This window comes from Dendrobium catenatum, unplaced genomic scaffold (genome assembly GCF_001605985.2).
Source record: "Dendrobium catenatum unplaced genomic scaffold, ASM160598v2 fragScaff_scaffold_1644, whole genome shotgun sequence".
NCBI lineage: Eukaryota > Viridiplantae > Streptophyta > Magnoliopsida > Asparagales > Orchidaceae > Dendrobium > Dendrobium catenatum.
In genome coordinates, this window is record NW_021320106.1 from 618,498 (window position 1) to 639,953 (window position 21,456).

A 21,456-nucleotide genomic window follows, 5' to 3' on the forward strand; every position below is an offset into this window, starting at 1 on the left:
TGATAATTAATGTGGAAGGAGTTCTAAAGACTATTTGTTATACATCAGGGGCCCTTAATGTTCTAATCCTTAAATAGACACAAGTTAAACCCGTAACCCAGCACTTTAAATTACATATTTTATTGTGTTATTAACCAAAACTGATGTAGAACGGGTAGGAGGTTTTGAATCCTAATGGTTTTGAAGAGCAATTAGTGAGGTTTAAACAGCATCTTTGACAGCAGGGACAGCAGTTTTGTCTTGTAGAAACTTCAGGACAGCAGGTAGAATCTGTCCGGAATGCAGAAAACTGTTCTGGACAGCAACCTATATTGCTCAGAAAAGCTTTGGGCAGCACATAGAAACTCTAACTGATGTAGAACGGGGAGGGGAGTAATGGCAAGAACGAACTCCAAGCGCCCTCCTGAAAACCTGAATTGAATCCTTAAGGGAATCTGAAATGCTTCAGATTTTATTGTCTTTTCTTTCAGAAATCTGAGTGGAATTTCTGAGGTGGAGAGGAGAATTCAAGCCGTGAATAGGAATAGAAAACTGAATGGGATTTCCTGCACATGCTCTAGATTAGAATGCTCTTCACCTGCAGGTAGGCAAGGGAGGGGGCCGGCTGCAATAATGCTAGGAGTAGCAATTAATGGGGGGAGATTATGGTCTCTTAATTTGGTATTAGGAATTAGGAAGTATTTAATCAAATCCAATTTGAATTTAAAATTCAAATGGATGTAAGTTAAGAACTTTCCTAAAATAGAGGAACCAAATTAGGAAAGAATTTGAAATTTGAATTTGAATAATTTCAAATTCAAATTAATCCCCATATTAACCCAACCAAATTAGGAAATCCCAAAGAGGGTGGGAGGAGAAGTTTCGGCCGGCGGCTAATGGGGGTGGAGCCGGCGGCAGGGGTTCGGGTATGGGGGATTTCGGGTGGGGATGAGAACTCGGCGGCCAAACGAAGATGGGGAGGAGGAAGAAGATGAAGATAATGATGAAGAGCAATAAGTAGGAACAAAAACAAATAAACAAAATATCAAAGATACAACCGCGAGCCCGGACACATCCTGCGGCTGACGGGTACTACGCTGCCCTTCTCCAAGGGACTTCACGCCACGAACCCGGACCAATCCTGCGGCTGGTGGAAACTCCGACTCCCATAGGGATTTCACTAACGTTCTTCCCAAAGAACCCAAGTGCAAAACACAAATTTTTTTTTACTAATAATCCATCATACCAAATACAAGAGAAGGGGCCTCTATATATAGGCCTCAAAAGAAATTAAAAGACAGATTAGCCCCTTGGGCTTACATAATACAAAAGGGTAAAAAGGGAAATTGCAAAATTAAATCAAAATACACTTAATAAACTAAAATAAAACAAAGTGATCTCGGTCGTCGATCTTCAGCTCCTCGGATAAGCATGGAGGTTGGATGTCCGCATCAAAAACTGATACTATATCATATCTCTAGAAAATATTATGATACAACCTAAAGATTCAATATCATGTTAGATGAAGGACAGCGTAGGGTATGGGTTTCTAATGTCGATCTAACGAGGGATGTGAAAATTATGCACTTGCACTGAAAATTTACATGTAATTAACTCTTAACATTTTAAAAATTATTTGCTACTTATTTTGTGTGTATATATATATATATATATATAAGAAAATCTTAGAGCTAATTAGAAAAAATGACTCGAAATTCAAAATTATTATTATTTTTTTTTTGGCAAATGATTGGAAATCCATGCACTTGTTGAAAACTAGATTGTATTGAATTTTATGAAAACTATCATGCTCTCAGAGCAACAACAAAATTTTGAACAAGAAAAATATGGGAATAATTCACCCAAAGAAACCCTTGTGTTTGAATGGCGATTAACCTTTCAAGTCTCTTGCTTGATTAAGGAGTTGACTACTGAATATAGAAGTAATAGTGCATTCAACTGGAATTCCTATTCAAGAACCAATTAACTTTTTTTTTTTGGCACATGCCATAGGCTCCCATTATAATTTCAAGCACTTCGGAATTCCTTTATTCACTAATCGAGGCAACTAAAAAATTGTATATAAATATTCCTGCAAAACAGAGAAATCCCAATAACAAGGGAAGTTATCCTGCTCCATAATAGAGGGTGAAGAAGAAAACTGTGTGATGATAGTGGCTTTTGTTTTTGGTTCATTTGGATTTGCTTTAACTCTCTCTATGTTTCATTTGCTTAACAAAGCTCAACCATTTGGATTAAATCTCTCCTGCTTCATGGTTTGAGGAAGCCTGTACTTCTATCAGATATTTGTGGTTGTGTTTAAAGATATCTTGAAGTTAATATATTTTCTATCACATTCTTTTGTAACTTTCCTTGAAATAAATCGTGTTCTAGTGGTTTTTGGGGAGCTGATTCTGTTCTGAACATTGGTGTAACAATTTTGGTGGAGCTCAGAAACTTGACATAAAGTTTATGCTCTCTGTTGGATGCAAATATATAAACAAATAATACATTTGATTTATTTTTAAGTAAAGAAAGCTGATTATGTTCAGTCATGTTCTAAGTACCCAACTTTTTGTTTTTTATTTCCTTCACATGCTATTCTGAATTCTTTTTGCGAACTTCATTGCAATTTTGTTTTAATTTGAGCGTTCAAATTCCAGTGTTAATTTGCAACATTAAGCTGGTTCTAGTGGCTGCATTTATAAACCCATTTGTTTATATTTGGAAAAAATTTTCCTATAGTAGTGATACTCACTATGGAAGAGGACTGGTTATGCTGGCCTCAAATAGTTTGGATTCGGCCAATGATGATGATGAATGATGAGTACTACTGACTAATTTTTATCAATCTGTAACGGGTGATGTGCAGTGATCATCGCCAAACATATAATGCTGTTTTGGCTCAGTGCTACTTATGCTGTAGTTTTCTGAACCTGTTTGTGATAAAGAGCCTAAAGTTTTCGTCCTTTCTACTTTTTATAGGATGGCTCTATTCTTGGTACATCTTTCCAGCCTTATGAATCTCATATACCGTACCTCCTTCAGTTCTTGGTAAGATTGCCATTTTGATTTTCTCTCAATTATTGTCTTGACTTGTACTAGCTTGCAAAAGTTATTTTGTTACTGAAAATTATTTCTTTGGTTGAAATGAATAGAGTTTTACTGAAATTGAAAAAGTCTTAATAAAACACTAATTTATCTTGATCGGCTAGTTTTCATATTGTTTTTTTTTTTGTTATTTTTTGGTTTCAATTTTTTACCAATGTGTAAGGCATAGTCATTCTTTCTGTATTATTTGAAGAGCGAATAAAGAGTTCTCTTTTTGCAGCTAGAATATTTGGTTCTTTATTGACCATTTTTTCTGGACTTTAAATTGAAGATACAACTATATTTGTGGATACAATGGTATAAACTGATTGGCTGAAATATTCTCTCAAGTGAAAATCCCAAACTTAAAGAAATTTAATCAAGGTTCTCAGCTTTTCTTTTCATCTTGAAATTTTATTTTTAACTTCCCTCTTATCTATTCATTTTCATTCAATGATCCAATCCGGAAAAGGGAAAAAAACCAATTTAACTTCTTTCACTTAGTAATTCAAGAGCATATATGCATGTATGCATTACCTGCACTCACGCATTTGATTTTTTTCTTTCATGATTCTTTGGTACTTAAGATGGGTCCAATCTAGATCCGGAATGAACATGTCGGCCAGCCAATTTTTACTGTTGTCTGTTTAAATGCCCATTCTAATGTATTTTTACTGCAATTTTCTACCACCCATTGTATAATGAATGTTGTATCGTGTTTATGATGGTCAATGAAATGCCTATTAAAACCAGAGCTGATTTTAAGTTTCTATGTCTCAAACGTTGTGTACTTGCAATATTATTTTTCCTTAACTGTATATGACCTACAGAAGAACTAACCCAGAGCTGATGCATATATGCGAGTCATTGAATTGTGATCAGACTTGTAGCCAAATTATTGGAATATTATCTTCAAATTGCCTCCTTATCCAAGGTCTTTTGGGAGGAATCAGTGGCTGAACTCCCTGATTTGAATATTTGCCTGGCTGATTGCATGGCAATGGGGACACCCTTATTTGACACTTTCACCACAGATAGATTTCTTGTTCGATACCTATCAGTTATGTTCATACAAATACGCTGTAGCCTTCAAATTATGTAACTTTGCTAGGCTAATCCTTTCTTACCATGTGTTACGTTTTTTTGAGCTTATAAGATGCTTATCATGCTTTGTCCGCATAGCTCTTTCTGATGAAGCTGAGTGTCAAATTATATTTCTGTTAGGTTGACTACAATTTAAATGGAATGAGCCATTTGCACACGTCAAAGGTCAAATTCCGTTCTCCATTAACATATTACTGTAATGCTGCTTCTTTAAGGAACAAGAATTTTGATATGCCAGTAAGGAATACTTTCACATTTGATTTTTTTAATCAATTATGACATTTTGAGGCATTATTTACTTCATTTTTCTAAAATTCAACTTGTGATTCTTAAATTTGTAACACCAGCCAACTCTGAGTAGCAGCACTAGTGATAAAACAAAAATATGGCTTCCTTCCACGGTACCAAGTTCTGCAGTCTGGCCAGATTCTACTGGCTCGCTTGATAGCATTGATAACAAGTGCATCGACCTGATTAGACGTCAGAGCATCTGTCAGCTAGAGGTTGATACAAGTGTTGAGGGTTTGTGTTTAATCATCTAGTAACAAATAATGCTTAATCATTTGTATATCTTTGTTGCACTGTTTATGTCTTTGATTTATTTTGGGTTGCAGACATCATCAATCAGAATTTTAAAATTTACACGTCCCTTTCTCAGACAAGTTTTGATGTTAGAATGGTTCAATCACTAGTACCTATTTGGGAGGTCTGTTATCTGTTTAACCGATTTCATCTTCATTATATGCATATTAAGAATGACTTCATGATTTTTTTGTCCTTTTTTTAACTTAGGAGGAATATGAGCGCTCTGGTATCCATGAGGCAACCAAGCTAGATGATCCCAAACGATCTCGTGCAGATCGGGTCTTGAGAAGTTTTATGGACGGGCTTAATTATGATAAGCCACTCCATGAATTGTGCTTAGAAACAAGCAATTTTTTTCCATCCAAGGTCCACGTTGATGGGAGTGAAAATGTAGTCAAGTATATGAAGCCGTTTAGTGACATTTTCACGAAAATTGAACTCACGGGTTCTCACCAGCATGACAAATCTCGTGATGTTTGTTTGGTGGGTGGGGAAGAGGAAAATAGAAATAAAGAAACATCATCTTCCCAAAGTCCAATGCGAGGAGATTTGCAGGTGCCTTTATATGCTTCTTGTCTTACATGTTTTGAATCCCATGCGATAATAATTGAGAGTATTATTCTTTTGACGCAAGCTTTGTGGTGTACATTAATCTCAGTAGCAATTTATCTACCGTATTTTTAAAGTTTTTACTAGTCATTATTAGTAAAGAGAGCTGTTTTGAGTGGATTTTTTCTATTAATTAAGGAGAGATGTAATATTTAAAAGAATAGTATTTAGATATGATTTGGGCGGATGATAGGTTGATTAGATATATATGACTCAGCCTTTTGTGATACCAAAAGAAAGTGAAGAGGAGAGCTCAAAAACCTAAAAGAGTGCCAAAATAATATCAAGAACATAGACTTGGACAGCAGTTGGACAACTCAAAGATCGTTTCTTGTCCTTGGAGCCCTAGTAGTGGTAGGAAAATTGATTTTCAGTTGATTCTGGCAAGGCAAGAGCCTTCCTGGCTTCCTGCAGCTGAACTCTACAGGTTGATAGCCTTCATGCACTCCAAAATCAATCTGCAGTGGAAATCTAGCACTCCAAGAGCCTTCCTACACTCCCACCATGACCTGGTAGCCCCATCATCCTTGTAAAAGTCGCTCAACACCCTGCACTGTCACTTGAGACCAACTGAGATTCGACTGGTCAATTGTGATGAAGGCCATGACTCCACTACAATCATCACCTCCAAGAACAAGGGACTTCTCCCAAGACGAGCTGAAACATTTGATTTCTTTTCACCAAAAAAAAAAAAAAAACAAATAAGAAATATACCCTACTGTTATAATTGTGTCGTGCTCCTTGGGTTGGAGATGAGTTGCCTTCAAAGTATTGAACAATTTCTTATTCATAGTAAATTGAAATGTTAGCTACATTGAAAGTTACGTTATGTTTAGAGTTTCATGGCAAGTCAATTTATAAGCATTCTCTGTATGCATTTAATAATTAGGAATGGAATAGTAAGACAATTTATAAGCATTCTCTTGTATGCATTTAATAATTAGGAGTGGAACCAAGGACTTTAGCTTAAATTTTACAAATGGATGTATTGGAAATAGTTCATTTCATAACTGAATCCAAACACGATTTCCTTATTTAAAAATGCAGTTGAGGTATGGGAAGATTTAGCTTGTTGTTCGTACTTTGTATTTTGCTTCATAATCATATCCAGTTCTTGTTGATGGAGTTTCCTGATCTTTCTAGGTCACCTATTTGATACCAATTAATGCAATCATATCCAGTTCATATCCAGTTCTTGTTGTTCGTACTCTGATACCAATTAATGCAATCAAAAAATATAGGGGACCTATATTCTTCGATCACCGACGAAATGACTAAAGGGATGAAAAAAAGGAACGATCAAACTAAACAAAAGAAAACTTACAATAATACAAACGACTCTTGCAAACAAAATGAAGACACCCTAAAGTTGCTGCACTTGGAAGAAAGATACAGGTGGAGTGGCACTTGCGGAGAGACGAAAGAGGTTAGAAGCCCGAGAAGAAGGGTTGAAAAGAGCCCGCAGGATTTCTGGAGGGAATGAGAAAGAAGGGTGGAAAGAGCCCGCAGGATTTCCAAAGCAAACCCGCAGGTTAAAGCTTCCAAAAATAAATCAAATTTTGGCTTCCCTTGAGTCTACTAGCTCATTCCATTTGAGCTGAAATTTTAGCTCATTTATGAGCTGGTCTTTAGTTCATTTATTGAACTAAGGGTTAGCTCATTATTAGCTAACATTTTAGTTCATTATCTTACTTTTTATTAAATATTATTTAGTTTTTAATGTTTCTTTTTATGGTGTCTCTTCGGTTTCCAAAAAGGGCTTTTGGAATCCCAAGGTTGTTGTTTAGTCTTCCCATGTGTGGCTCCTTGAATTCCACCATGGTTTTATTGCTCTCACCCCATGGAATTCCGGTCGGCCGCTGGTTTTCCCGTGCCTGGGCTCTTTCCCGAGGCCATGGCCCCTTGGTTCCGTGCGGCTTCCTCGTCTCCCGTGGTTGCCTCTTCGGTTCCTTGGCTTGGGTGTGTTTTTTCATGCAAAACATTAGTGTTCTAATTAATTGTGTTGTTTAGAATTCCTATGAGAATTTAATGTAATGTGTCTCTTTATATTCCCTTTCATACCTATATATATGGGGGATTGTTTATGTTTGAAGTTAAGTTGAATGATAAGTTATTTTTGGAAGCTTTAACCTGCGGGTTTGCTCTGGAAATCCTGCGGGCTCTTTCCACCCTTTTTTCTCATCCCCTCCGGAAATCCTGCGGGCTCTTTCCAACCTTTCTTCTCGGGCTTCTAACATCTTTCGTCTCTCCGCAAGTGCCACTCCACCTGTATCTTTCTTCCAAGTGCAGCAACTTTAGGGTGTCGTCATTTTGTTTGCAAGAGTCGTTTGTATTGTTGTAAGTTTTCTTTTGTTTAGTTTGTTCGTTCCTTTTTTTCATCCCTTTAGTCATTTCGTCGGTAGAAGTCCGTATTTCTTTTTGTGATCGAAGAATATAGGTCCCTTATATTTTTTGATTGCATTAATTGGTATCAGAGCAAGCTAGGAAATCCTAGGTTGGTTTGTCAAGTTTTGTTTTCAAATCAGTGTTTGTCAAAGATGTGTCGAGTCAAGTCAGAGTTTGTGAGTTTAGTCAAGTCGTTAGTCTTGTCTTAAGTTTTTAGATTGAGTCTTGTAATTTTTTTATTGAGTAAAAAAAAAAGGAAAATACCAAAAATATGGCTACATTCCTGGAAGAAAGCGATCAACATAATCCTGATGTCCCACTCCCGTTGGACTGATGGATACCTACAGAAGGAGACTCAACAGATCCACTTCAAGATCGACTCTACTAACTGCAATATCACATGTTCCTATGTGATCAAAAATTCGAGAAATACAAAAGATATCTGTAACAACAATTTGAAAAAGAACAGGAAGAAATTCTGAAAAGGTTTGGTGAAAAACTCAAGGAGCTCGATGAACAGTATGCACCGCCTCAAGGGAATCAACAACAGATAATTCATCAGGAGCTGAATTCGCAAGAAGGGGAGTCTGATATAGACAAAGGGGCGGTCAACACTAATCCAAAATAAATCAAATTTTGGCTTCCCTTGAGTCTACTAGCTCAATCCATTTGAGCTGAAATTTTAGCTCATTTATGAGCTGGTCTTTAGTTCATTTATTGAACTAAGGGTTAGCTCATTATTAGCTAATATTTTAGTTCATTTATTAACTTCTTTTTTATTAAATGTTATTTAGTTTTTAATGTTTCTTTTTATGGTGTCTCTTGGGTTTCCAAAAAGGGCTTTTGGAATCCCAAGGTTGTTGTTTAGTCTTCTCATGTGTGGCTCCTTGAATTCCACCATGGTTTTATTGCTCTCACCCCATGGGATTCCGGTCGGCCGCTGGTTTTCCCGTGCCTGGGCTCTTTCCCGAGGCCATGGCCCCTTGGTTTCGTGCGGCTTCCTCGTCTCCCGTGGTTGCCTCTTCGGTTCCTTGGCTTGGGTGTGTTTTTTCATGCAAAGCATTAGTTTTCTAATTAATTGTGTTGTTTAGAATTCCTATGGGAATTTAATGTAATGTGTCTCTTTATATTCCCTTTCATACCTATATATATGGGGGATTGTTTATGTTTGAAGTTAAGTTGAATGATAAGTTATTTTTGGAAGTTTTAACCTGCGGGTTTGCTTTGGAAATCCTGCGGGCTCTTTCCACCCTTCTTTCTCATCCCCTCCGGAAATCCTGCGGGCTCTTTCCAACCTTTCTTCTCGGGCTTCTAACCTCTTTCGTCTCTCCGCAAGTGCCACTCCACCTGTATCTTTCTTCCAAGTGCAGCAACTTTAGGGTGTCGTCATTTTGTTTGCAAGAGTCGTTTGTATTGTTGTAAGTTTTCTTTTGTTTAGTTTGTTCGTTCCTTTTTTTCATCCCTTTAGTCATTTCGTCGGTAGAAGTCCGTATTTCTTTTTGTGATCGAAGAATATAGGTCCCCTATATTTTTTGATTGCATTAATAATCATATCCAGTTCTTGTTGATGGAGTTTCCTGATCTTTCTAGGTCACCTATCTGCCTTTATATTATATTTTATTGTAGTAGTTATCAGGATAAGCTCTAAAGGATTTTTGGGATCTTGTCTTCGACCTGTTGTTTAGCTACTTGACTAGCTGTAAGCAAACATAACTTGGGCTAAAATAATATATCATTATTGATATTCTTGCCAATGAAACGCCAATACAAGTTGAGACTAAGTTCACAAGATTAGTCTATCTGTTTGTTTGTGGATGAGATATCGAGCAAAATTGAATATCGATTTTAAATGTTTGCTACAACATCCTCTAAAAGAGACTAAAAAATTAGACATCACAATTAGAGGTAATATATTTGGGAATACCACGTAAGCTCATGATCTCACTTAAGCAAAGATCGAAAATGTGCGAAGCATCATGAGTCTTTTGGCATTAAAAAATTGTGCTCCATTTTGGAGAGTTGATCTGCCATCACTATAATCAAATCTTTGTGACATTGCGTGTCTGAAATCCTACAAGAAATCCATAGTTACATCGGTCCATGGCGACTCTATAACTAGAAGGGGAGTGGTAAGCCCCGTTTATTGGCTGCTTGCTTTGGTAATATGACAAATCCTGCTATCTTTGATAAGTCAGTAAACATAATGTTTTTAAAGAAGATCAATAGAAGTTTTCTTGTACTTGGGAAATTATCTTATCTCACTTAAGGGTTGTTTGGTTGGCTAAAAAAAAGATTGCAGTGTAAAAGAAATGCATTGTAAAAGGAATATTTTAGTGTTGTTTGGATGAGTGTAAAGTAAATTCAGGTGAATGATTTTTTTTTGTTTGGTTTAAAGTAAAATGAAAAGTGTAAAGTTTAAAAATGATAGTCGACAATAGGTGACGGCAGGGGTGGCCCACGACCGGCGATGGTTAGAGGGCGGAGGTGGTGGCCGATAGTCGGTGGTGCCGGTGGCTGGATGATGGTGGTGGTGGTGGCCGGAGAGTGGCGGTGGTGGTGGCTGGTGGTCGGAGGGTGGAGGTGATGGTGGTTGGTGGCCGGGGTGAGTGGCGGTACTATTGGTAAGTGCGGTGTCCGACAGTGGTGCCTGAGGCGGGTGTAGGTGGCCGATGGTGGTGATTGTCAGTGGTTGGTGGCAACCAAGAGAGCTTGCTTGCGGTATAAAATGTGCTCGTTCAAAACTGGGCAAGTTTTCTTTACCTCAAAAATGAACTAGAATGATTTTTTTAGATCTGTTCAGGAGGGATTGGCTCAGCTGGCCCAAAATTGACTTAGCCTGACTCAACAGGTGGGAGCGGGAGCAGCACGCGTGAGAGGCGTGGGAGAGGGAAATTCGGCCCCTTTGTGGTGCCCAACAAACCAATAATTCCATATGTAAGAAGAAAGATTAAGGATGAAATTAATGTGGAGGTTTGAATTCAAATACAAGAGAGATTAGTAATAAAAGAGGGAAGATTTGGGTGCTGATTTGGAGGGGATTAATAAAAAAATGTTTCCTAATTGAAGAGGACAGATTTGGGGGTTGATTGGAGGGGATTAATTAGGAAATATTTTCTAATTGAATATGGTAGATTTGGGAGCTGATTAGAGGGATTTTTGGGTATTTTGCTATTTATTGTTTTATTTAATTAGTTGGTTTATCTTTAGGGTTAGTGGAAGTTTTTTTGTATGCAGAATTTTGTGAGGTTTTGTCGCCCACTTTTTTTTTTGAGGGATTCTATCAGCGTTTATAATTTGGGAGAGAAGGTCCTCCTCTCGAAAGAGGACCATTGTATCTTGTAATCTTTGCTTGCTCTTATTTCTTTGCTTATTAATAAAAATCTGTTGGGTTGTTGAAATTTAATGCTTGTTCACTAATTTTAGGGTTCAAATTCTAACAAATTGGTATCAGAGCACCTTCTTGTGCAGAAATACAAGTTGTTTTTGCTGATTTTTGTTGTTGGAGCCTAGATCCAAGTTAATGGCATCAAATAAGATGGATGCGTTGGAAGGCGAGATGGAACAACTCAAGGCCGGAGTAGAGGAAAAATATTCCGGGGTGGAGGGAAGACTCAACCATCGAGAACTGCTTTGAAAACTTTGGAGATATGATGAAAAAGTTGCTTGAGATGCAGTTGAAAGCTTTATCGACGATTCCTATGGCTAAACCAAGGGGAAAAGGAAATTCAGGAGGATGGTGATGAAGTGGAGAGTGTTTTCCTTCAAAGACCGTCTTGGGGGGCTCAGTTGGTGGGCGAATTGTTGTATTCCGAAGGTGGGATTGCAAGGAGGGAGGTCGAACCCTTTGGGAGACTACCCAGGCATGGCGAGAGATGGAATGGAGAAGGTCATGATTGGGTAGAGCCATGGGTTCCAACTGAACCAAGGGAGGAAGGAAGGGAATCACACCACCACTACACAGAAGGAACCAACAGAGGGAGAAACCATTGGGGTATGGATGAGAAATCGAGGAAGCTAAAGATGCCGATCTTTAAAGGGGTAGATGTTCAAGTTTGGATATACCAGGTGGAGCGTTACTTTTCCTTAAATGGACTGACAGAAAGGGAAAGACTAATGGTGGCGGGCCTATGTTTGGAGGGAAAAGCCCTAGGTTGGTTTCAGTGGAGGGAGGCTCGATATCCGGTTTACTCATGGGTGGAATTTAAGGAGTGTTTGTTAGAACATTTATGAGCCATTCGGGAAGCAGACCTCCACGAACAGTTCTATGCCCTAGCTCAAGAGGGGATAGTTATGGACTATTGGGAGAAGTTTGAGCTGCTATCAGGAAGACTAAGAGGAATTTTCGAGGAAGGGTTGGAGGGGAATTTCATGAAGGGGTTTGGAGGACATACGAGCAGAGCTCAGGATGCTGAGACCTAGAGAGTTGAAAGAGATGATGGAGCTTGCTCAGAGGGTGGAGGAAAAATATTGGAGGGAGAAGACATGTAGGAGCAATGTAATGGGAGAGGCTGACAAGTGTACATTTACCCTGGCACCAAGAACCCAAATTGTGTCGTTTCAAAAGTAAGCATTAAAGGATAAGGGCATTGGAGTTAGCCTTAGAGGCAACTTCAAGGGCCTTACAGAAGTGGAGGTGGAGGATCAGTAGACAAAAGGGTTATGTTTCAGATGTGAGGAGAAGTATACACCAGGGTATAGGCGTAAGGACCAAACTCTTCAGGTTCTCATTGTTTGTGATGACGAGGAAGCTGAGGGGGAAGGTGAGAGTGAGGCATTGGTTGAGGAGGAAAATATGCATTTAGACATGACAAAGGTTTCCTTGTACTCAATGGAAAGTGAGAGGAGAAATAACAAACAAGGAGGTAGTGGTGTTGATAGATAGTGGGGCTACCCACAATTTCATCTCCAACCAAGTCGTAGACTAATTGGTGGTGAAACTGGTTGACATAGAGTGCTATGGAGTGATGATGGGCACTGAGAAGACGGAGACGGGTAAGGGGGTGTGTAAGGGAGTGATTCTGACCATACATAAGATTTAGGTGAGAGAAGATTTCCTTTAATCGGAGTTGGGGAGTACTAATGTCATCTTGGGGATGAACTTGTTACAGGCCTTGGGGGATACCAAGGTTAATTGGGGAGCACTGACGTTGGAGTTGGTGGTGGAGGGAAGAAGGGTGATGATCAGGGGTGATGCATTGTTATATAAAGCCATGGTGTCACTCCAAAATAGGGATGCAAATGAACCGAGTCTAGTCGAGTTTCAACATGTTTGAGCTCAAGTTCATTTGCCAAAACCCTATTCGAGCTCTACTCGATAAGAATCGAGCTTTTAGAGCCTCCGTTCGAGCTCGTGCTCGTTTAGAAAGCCCCTGCTCAAGATCAGCTCGTTTTCGAGTTTGAGCTCGATTATTGCTGGCTTATTGAACTGCTCGTTAACCAGTCCAAGCTTCATTCAACAAGGCAGTCTTTTGGCTCTTTTAACGCAAAATTAATACTAAAAATTACAAATAGCAACACTCAATTTCCATGCTCGATGCCCGTTGCCCGCTTTATAACAACTCTTGTTAGCATATCTTTTGTTTTATAAAGTAAAAGCATACTAATCCAGGCGGTTTGGGACTAAATGCCTTTTTTTGTTTTTGTGCAGGTAGGTGGGATTTGTAGAGAGAGAGGTGGGCGGGAGAGCGGAAACTGAGGAGAGAGAGAGAGAGAGAGACGAGAGAGCTTTTTATTTTTTTAATTTGTTAAATAATATGTTAATTTTTGAATTTGTTAAGTTATATTTTTAAACGAGCTGGTATTCTTTCATTTTTTTCTCACATGAGTGGGAATTGTTTTTGGTATTTTAGTGAGATCTTTCAGTACAACCACTTCCACAGTAATTTAGTGAGATCTTTCAGCCACCTCAAGGATTGCCACCAAGAAGGGAGCAAGAGCATGCCATCACCTTAAGGGAGGAGGTGTCACCGATTAGTGTCAAACCCTACTACTACCCTCAGATTCAGAAGGACGAGATTAAGAAGCTGATTTGAGAGATGTTAGAGGTAGGGATTATCAGGCCGAGTGTGAGTCCTTTTTCTAGCTCAGTCTTACTGGTCAAGAAGAGGGATGAGAGCTAGAGATTCTCTGTGGAATACTGGACCCTGAACAAAGAGGTTGTGTCAGATAAGTTTTCTATTCCAGTGATAAATAAGCTACTACATGAGCTGTATGAAGCAGTGGTGTTCACGAAAATGGATCTGAAGTTGGGATACCAACATATCAGGATGAGAGAGGACATTTCAAAGACTGCATTCAGGACTAAGGAGGGACACTACGAGTTCCTGGTGAGCTGTTTGGCCTCACCAATTCCCCTACTACATTCCAATTTCTCATGAACAGGCTATTTTGATTATACCTTAGGAGGTTTGTACTGGTCTTCTTTGATGACACCTTAGTGTACAACAGGTCAGACGAAGAACATCTAGAGCACTTGAAGGTGGTGCTAGAAATGATACAATATCATCAGTTGAGCGCCAATTTGAAGAAGTGTTGCCTTGCACAACCCAGGGTGGATTACATAGGGCATGTGGTATCTCAAGAGGGGGTGATCGTTGATTAGGCCAAGATTCAGACAATGTTGAAGTGGCCGCTACCTTGGAATTTGAGGGAGCTGAGGGGTCTCCTAGGGTTGACTGGATACTACATGAGATTTGTGAGGGGGTACGACACTATAACATGACCATTGATAGAGCAACTGAAGAAGGATAGCTTCTTGTGGGGAGATGCAACTACCTAGGCTTTTGAGAGGTTGAAGAAGTCCATGACCACGATACCTGTCTTGACCCTACCAGATTTCAACTAGGATTTTGTGGTGGAGATGGTTGTAGCAGGGTATGGATTCGGGATAGTTCTTATGCAGAATCATAGGCCTATAACTTATTTCAACTAGGTGTTGACATCCAAAGCTATGATAAAGTCAGTCTACGAGAGAGAGTTGATGGCTATTGTGTTAGCTATTCAGAAATGATGACCTTACTTATTGGCCTGACATTTCATCGTCAGGACATGGCAGATGAGTTTGAAGTACCTATTAGAGCAGATGATGGTGATTAAAGATCATCAGAGGTTGTTATTAAAGCTGTTGGGCTGTGACTTTGAGATCCAGTATAGGCCATGGTTAGAGAATAAGGCGACTGATGCCTTATCTAGATGCATGGGAGAACTCCAGGAGGTCACCATTTCGATACCATTGATGTTAGATTGGGGGGTTGTTAAAGAGAAGAGTGTGTAGGGTGAGGGACTGAGTAGGAATAGGGCGAATCTTCTGAGGGATGAGAGTAGCTACTCTGGCTATTCCTTAGAAGGGGAAAGGCTGCTGTACGAGGGGAGATTTGCCCTGCCACGGACATTGATCCATATTCCCCACCTGCTGCAGGAGTTCCATGAAAGCACTGTTGGGGGTTATTATGACATGTAAAAGACCTACAGGAGATTGAGAACAAGCTGTACTAGAAGGGAATACATAAGGATGTGGATGAGTTAGTGGTTAGGTGTGAGGTATGCCAGAGAAACAAGTACATAGCCATGGCTCTAGTGGGGTTACTTCAACCCCTAACTCTTTTAGACATGGTATGGGAGGAGGGCACCATTGATTTTATCGAGGGGTTACCCCGATCTAAGGGATTTACGGTGATTTTGGTGGTAGTTGATGGACTGAGCAAGTATGCTCATTTCATTCCCCTACGATATCCTTATACGACAATAACAGTAGCAACAACATTTATCAGAGAGGTGGTCATATTGCATGAGATACCGGAGTCCATACTGTCCAATCGATATAAGATGTTTCTCAGCCACTTTTGAAGAGAGTTGTTCAAGCTGCAGGGGACAATATTGAAGAGGAGCACTGCTTATCACCCTTAGATAGATGGGCAAACAGAACTGGTAAATAGGAGCCTGAAGACCTACCTGCGATGTTTCGCTTTAGAGACACCTTGGCTGTGAGCCAAGTGGCTATCATGGGCAGAGTACTGGTACAATACTTCGTATCATTCAGCTTCCAAGATGACTCCTTTTAAAGTGTTGTATGGAAGGGTCCCACTTCACTTAGTGCAGTTTGGTCAGAGTAGCACACCATTTTCTTTAGTGGAGCAGTGCTTAGAGGAGAGGGACAGGGTGCTAGAAGAATTGAAAAGACACTTGTTGAGGGCTCAACAGATCATGAAGAAGCAGGTAGATGGGCATATGAAGGATATCTAGTTTGAGATAGGAGATAGGGTGTACTTGATGATTCGTTCTTGTAAATAAAGGACAGTAACTAACAGGATAAAAGAGAAGCTGACACATAGATACTTTGGCCTTTATGAGATATTGGAGAGGATCCGAGCTGTGGCTTACTGATTGAGGTTACCCTCGACTGCTAACATACACCCAGTGTTTCACGTTTTATAGTTAAGGAGAGCTATTGAGGATCATGCAGCTATATCAGAGCTACCCGTGACACTGATCGAGGACTTGGAGGTGGTGATGAAACCCCGGGAGCTGAAACGGGTATGACGGGAGAAGGGATCAATGAAGTACTGATCGAATGGAAGAACATGCCCGACTATGACGTCATATGGGAGTCGTTCGAGAGGTTGAAGCATAAGTTTCCATCCTTTCACCTTGAGGATAAGGTTGGTCTTTGTTGTGTGTGTGGGGGGGGGTATTGTTGCAGGTCCAGGAGGGACTGACTCAGTCGACCCAAAATAGAGTCAGCCTGACTCAGCAAGCGGGAGCGGAAGCCGCACGCGAATGAGGTGTAGGAGAGGAAAATTTGGCTCCCCTTTGTGGGGCCCAACACAAAAATAATTCCATATGTAAGGAGAATGATTAAGGAAGATATTAATGTGGGGGTTTGAATTCAAATAGGAGAGAGAGATTAGTAATTGAAGAGTGAAAATTGGGGGCTGATTTAGAGGGGATTAATTAGGAAATGTTTCGTAATTGAAGAAAGCAAATTTAGGGACGGATTTAGGTGCTGATTAATTAGGAAACATTTCCTAATAGAAAAGGGCAAATTTGGGGGCTGATTTGGAGGGCATTAATTATGAAATATTTCATAATTGAATAGGGCAGATTTGGGGGCTGATTGGAGGCTATTTAGGTATTTTGCTGTTCATTTTTTACTTTAAGTAGTTGATTTATCCTAGGGTTAGGGGATGCTTATTTGTATGCAGAATTTTGTGAGGTTTTGCTTTCCACTGTTTATACCAGGGATTCTAGCAGGTCTAGAATTTGGGAGAGAAGATCATCCTCTCAAAAGAGGACCATTATATCTTGCTTGTTTGCATTTCTTTTCTTTTCAATAAAAATCTATTTGGTTGCTGAAGTTTACTGCTTCTCAAGTCCTAACAGATTTACACTACATTTACTTTACTTTGAATTCCTTTTTCATCCAACCAACAACAACAACAACATCAAGCCTTTATCCCACTACGTGGGGTCGGCTACATGAATCCTTTTTCTCCATTGTGTTCTATTAAAAGTCAAATTCTCGTTTAAACCTAATAAAGAAAGGTCATTCCTAATATTTTCTAACCAAGTCTTTTTAGGTCTACCCCTACCTTTCTTAACATAAGTCAAATCTAATACCTCTACTCTCCTAACCGGGTCATCGAAAGGCCGTCGTTTTATGTGACCAAACCATCTAAGGCGACTCTCTCTAATCTTATCTTCTACTGGAGCTACTCCAACATTTTCATGTATATGCTCATTTCGTATCCTATCTCTAAGGGTAAAGCCACTCATCCACCTGAGCATTCTCATCTCTGCCACACTTAACTTAGTATTATGCTTCTCTTTTAATGGCCAACATTCGGCACCATAAAGCATTGCAGGCCTCACTACCATCTTATAGAATTTTCCCTTAAGTTTGAGGGATACATTTCTATCACATAACAAGCCCGATGCATTCCTCCACTTCAACCATCCAACTTGAATTCTGCTGATAATATCCCCATCTATTTCACCATCACTCTGAACAATTGATCCAAGATATCTAAAACGTGTACTCTTATTAATGACTTTATCGCCCAAAGTCACAATCCCCTCACTAGGTCTATTACTACTAAAATTACACTCCATATATTCCGTTTTAGATCTACTCAAGCGAAAACCTTTAGACTCTAAGGTTGACCTCCATAATTCAAGTTTACCTTCAACTCCCTCTCTAGTCTTATCAACAAGAAGAATATCATCAGCAAAAAGCATACACCAAGGTACATCCTCTTGCAAATGTCTAGTGAGAACATCCAAGACTAAAGCAAAAAGATATGGGCTTAAGGCTGATCCTTGATGTAACCCAACCGAAATAGGGAAATACTTGGTCAATCCACCTTGTGTTTGAACACAAGTAATAGCTCCTGCATACATATCTTTAATGATTTGAATATAAGCATTATTGACTCCTTTCTTTTCAAGAGCTCTCCAAAGCACTTCTCTTGGAACTTTATCATATGCTTTTTCTAAATCAATAAATATCATATGTAGATCCTCCTTATTTTCTCTATATTTCTCCATCAAACCTCTTAATAAATATATGGCTTCCATAGTCGACCTACCCGGCATGTATCCAAATTGATTTTGAGAAACATTAGTATCACGCCGCAACCTATGCTCCATAACTCGCTTCCATAGTTTTAAAGTATGACACATTAACTTAATACCTCTATAATTCGCACAATCTTGTGCATCACCTTTATTCTTAAAAATAGGAATTAATATACTCATTCTCCACTCATCTGGCATCTTTTTAGTCCTTTTTCATCCAACCAAATACCAAAATTGTTAAAACCTCTGCATTTGGAATATTTTACACCCTACAGTATTCCAAACAAATAGCCCCTTAATACGGTCTATAAGATCTCCACCATGAAATTCAATTAGGATAACCTCTCATTACAAATGTTGATGAATGCAGAACCTATATTTAAAAAACAAATATCCATCTTAATGCTGAAATGTTAAAAAATACATTTCCAGTATCACCAAAATGGAGTTCTTATATCATTTAGATATCAATTACTTATGACTAGAGCGTGCTTAGAAGAATATTTCAACATCTAAGGGAATTTGCAACTTGATTCTTAAAATTCGAGTTTTACTTTAGGATATATTTAATTGAGGAAAGAAATTCAACCAACTTGACATGTTAACCCTTTGGAAAGTTCTGGCTATGCATGTACTTGAGGGCCACACGATTAGAAAGAAGGTAAATTCATTAACTAGGAAGTAGTAGTTCTTATTTTTTAAAGCTCAGGCTACAACGTAGAATTTCTTATCATATGTGGGATGCTTTTTACAAGCTTCCCTGATCGATTTGCTGAAGAAAGCGATTGGATGTCTGACTTGATTTAGAACAGCTTAAATCACTACAATGGAGGCATCACAATCTCCCTTAAACATGCTTTTGAAAAGAGAGAGAGTCAAAAGGGGAGCTTAAGCAACTTTTCGTTTCAAGGCATGGAAGCTTGCTTTGGCCTCTAATTCAAGTGGATTTGTTTGTTTTGAGTCATTCAATAAGGGGAGTTGTCACCAAATTGAAATGTTTGATGAAGCACCGGTAGAATGGCATATGCCCATAAAACTCTGCACGTCCAAAAAAGATTAAGGAGCAGACACTCTGGTGTACTTTTCTTTTTTCCATTCATCTCAATTTATGTCGGATTGCCAAGGTCTTTTTAACAATAAATGACAAGCTTTCATTGGAATAATATCACATTATACCACTTATTCAATTTTCTTGCCAATGAAAACTTGCACTAAGCAACGTTTTACCACTTTGATTTCATTTCCTTCCTAAGCCAAGAAAGCTTGCAGGGCCTTGGATGCTCTTACATTTGAAGACTTCTCCATAGTATTGGTGGAAACAATGTCGTTGATGACATTACACACCTTTTATTGGATAGTGCATCGGACAGGTAGATGTTTTGGTGCAATCAATCCAACTTTCTTGATGTTGGCGTTCAAAACCCTTTAAAAAATTTGCAACTCTCCCTCATCATCATACATCAAGTTTTCTCCCTTTGTTTTAAGTATCTTGTTCTGCACCATATTCTTAGGTCATTTTTGCAACGATCATAATCACTTGTTGATCGGGCAAAATCAAGGCAATGTGGCTGAACCCACTCTGAAAACATTTTCAAGGTCGAGCATTATTGGTGGAATTACTTTCCTTGCTTTTGTTTTCAGCTTGGAACTAGCCAGATAGAGCCACCTTGTGTGGAATTCAACTTCTATCTTCAGGTGAATTAGCACCATCCTTGTAAGGATCTTTCATAAATCAAGGTTGAATGTTCTTGGGGGTTGGTTGTTGTTTTTCCACCATCTTAGATAGCATAGTAATCAGCAAGCGCTCAATATTGATGAAGTTGAACCACATGAGCGCTTGTAGGTTGCAAACCGCCCAAACCTTACAATGATGTGCCCCTTCGGTTCTAAAATGTCATGTTTCAACATAAGCTATTTGAATTTAGCGGTGCATTCTTCCACCTCCGACACCTTATGATGAAAATTATTTTTAATGAATGTGTTTTGATGAAAATGAGTGATTAAATACCTTTATTGTATTTTTTCTTCTTTTTTCTCCTATATGATGATCTTGCCCTTGCTTTCATGATTCTGATTTCTTTTTAAATTTTTGCACTAAATAGAAGCATATTTTTCGGCTTAATAGCCACTAGCTTAACCGCCGATCAGGCAACACTTCTTTCTAATAAAAATACGTTTGCATTGTGAAACCAGTTGATGAGGCCATCAGAATTCAAGCTGCTTTAAAAATTTGGGATATTCAATTTTCCTCCAAAATCTTGATAATGCTTTCTTTCTTCCCTTTATTGGAATCTAGTGATGGTGCTCCTCAAATGATTATTGTACCATTTTATGAAAATGATCCTTCATCAGCTTTTCATGATTTTTATTTGAACCAAAGGAATGAGCATCTCACCCAATGCTCATGTTTATTGAAGTGTTGTTGCAATAAATAAATTTGCAACTTTTTCATGACTTGCCAAGACGGGTGTTGGAGATTCCTCGACCTTATGCTTTCCAGGCTTTGATACCAATTGACAATGATAGTAAATGGAGATGTTGGCTCAAAAACTTAAAAAAGTACTAATGAACATCAAGAACTAGGAATTGGATAACAATCAAACATCCTAGTAATCATTTCTTATGTTTTGAACATTGAGGGTTGCTAGATAATTGATTTGCTTCTATATCTAAGAAGTTGAGAACCTTCATGCACTATCGTGTGCTGGTGGCTCTAAAATCCTTGGAATAGCCACTCTATTCCTTCCTTAGCCGACCAAGATTAGCTGAGATTTGACAGATTGGTTTTATGATGAGGACATCCGACCTTGGAGAGTCTGCCAGAGGCGTGGCCGACGATCTACGACCACGATTACACCGTTTTATTTTTGAGTCATTATATGTACTTGATTTATTTCTGCATTTTTTCTTTTTATACCCTCAGTTGAGGGGATAGTCATATGTAAGCCCTAAGGGCATATTGGTCTTTTTATTTCTTTCATTGTATGAGGCTATTTAAAAACCATCTTCTCTTCTTTTGAGTTTAATGAATATGATTACAAGAAAAATTCTGTGCTTATGTGTTTTTCGGAGAGCTTGAGAGTTCTTAAAGATTGAAGTCCCTAGGTGAGGGCATTGCAATACCCACCAACT

At 38.8% G+C, this 21,456-nt stretch overlaps 1 protein-coding gene across 5 annotated transcripts in view; it reads left to right on the plus strand.

Annotated features, from left to right (window-relative positions):
* The window catches only part of LOC110109480 (DNA polymerase zeta catalytic subunit), a 58,006-nt gene that overhangs the window by 13,918 nt on the left and 22,632 nt on the right, over positions 1-21,456 (plus strand). For 4 of the 5 annotated variants that reach the window (XM_020840561.2, XM_028701174.1, XM_020840564.2 and 1 more), the window contains 5 exons: positions 2,965-3,033; positions 4,294-4,410; positions 4,521-4,695; positions 4,788-4,879; positions 4,966-5,313. In XM_020840561.2, coding sequence (XP_020696220.1) covers positions 2,965-3,033; positions 4,294-4,410; positions 4,521-4,695; positions 4,788-4,879; positions 4,966-5,313 — 801 coding nt within the window. Of the gene's footprint in view, positions 1-2,964; positions 3,034-4,293; positions 4,411-4,520; positions 4,696-4,787; positions 4,880-4,965; positions 5,314-21,456 lie in introns of those variants that run through there. The other variant, XM_020840566.2, reaches the window with a different exon arrangement.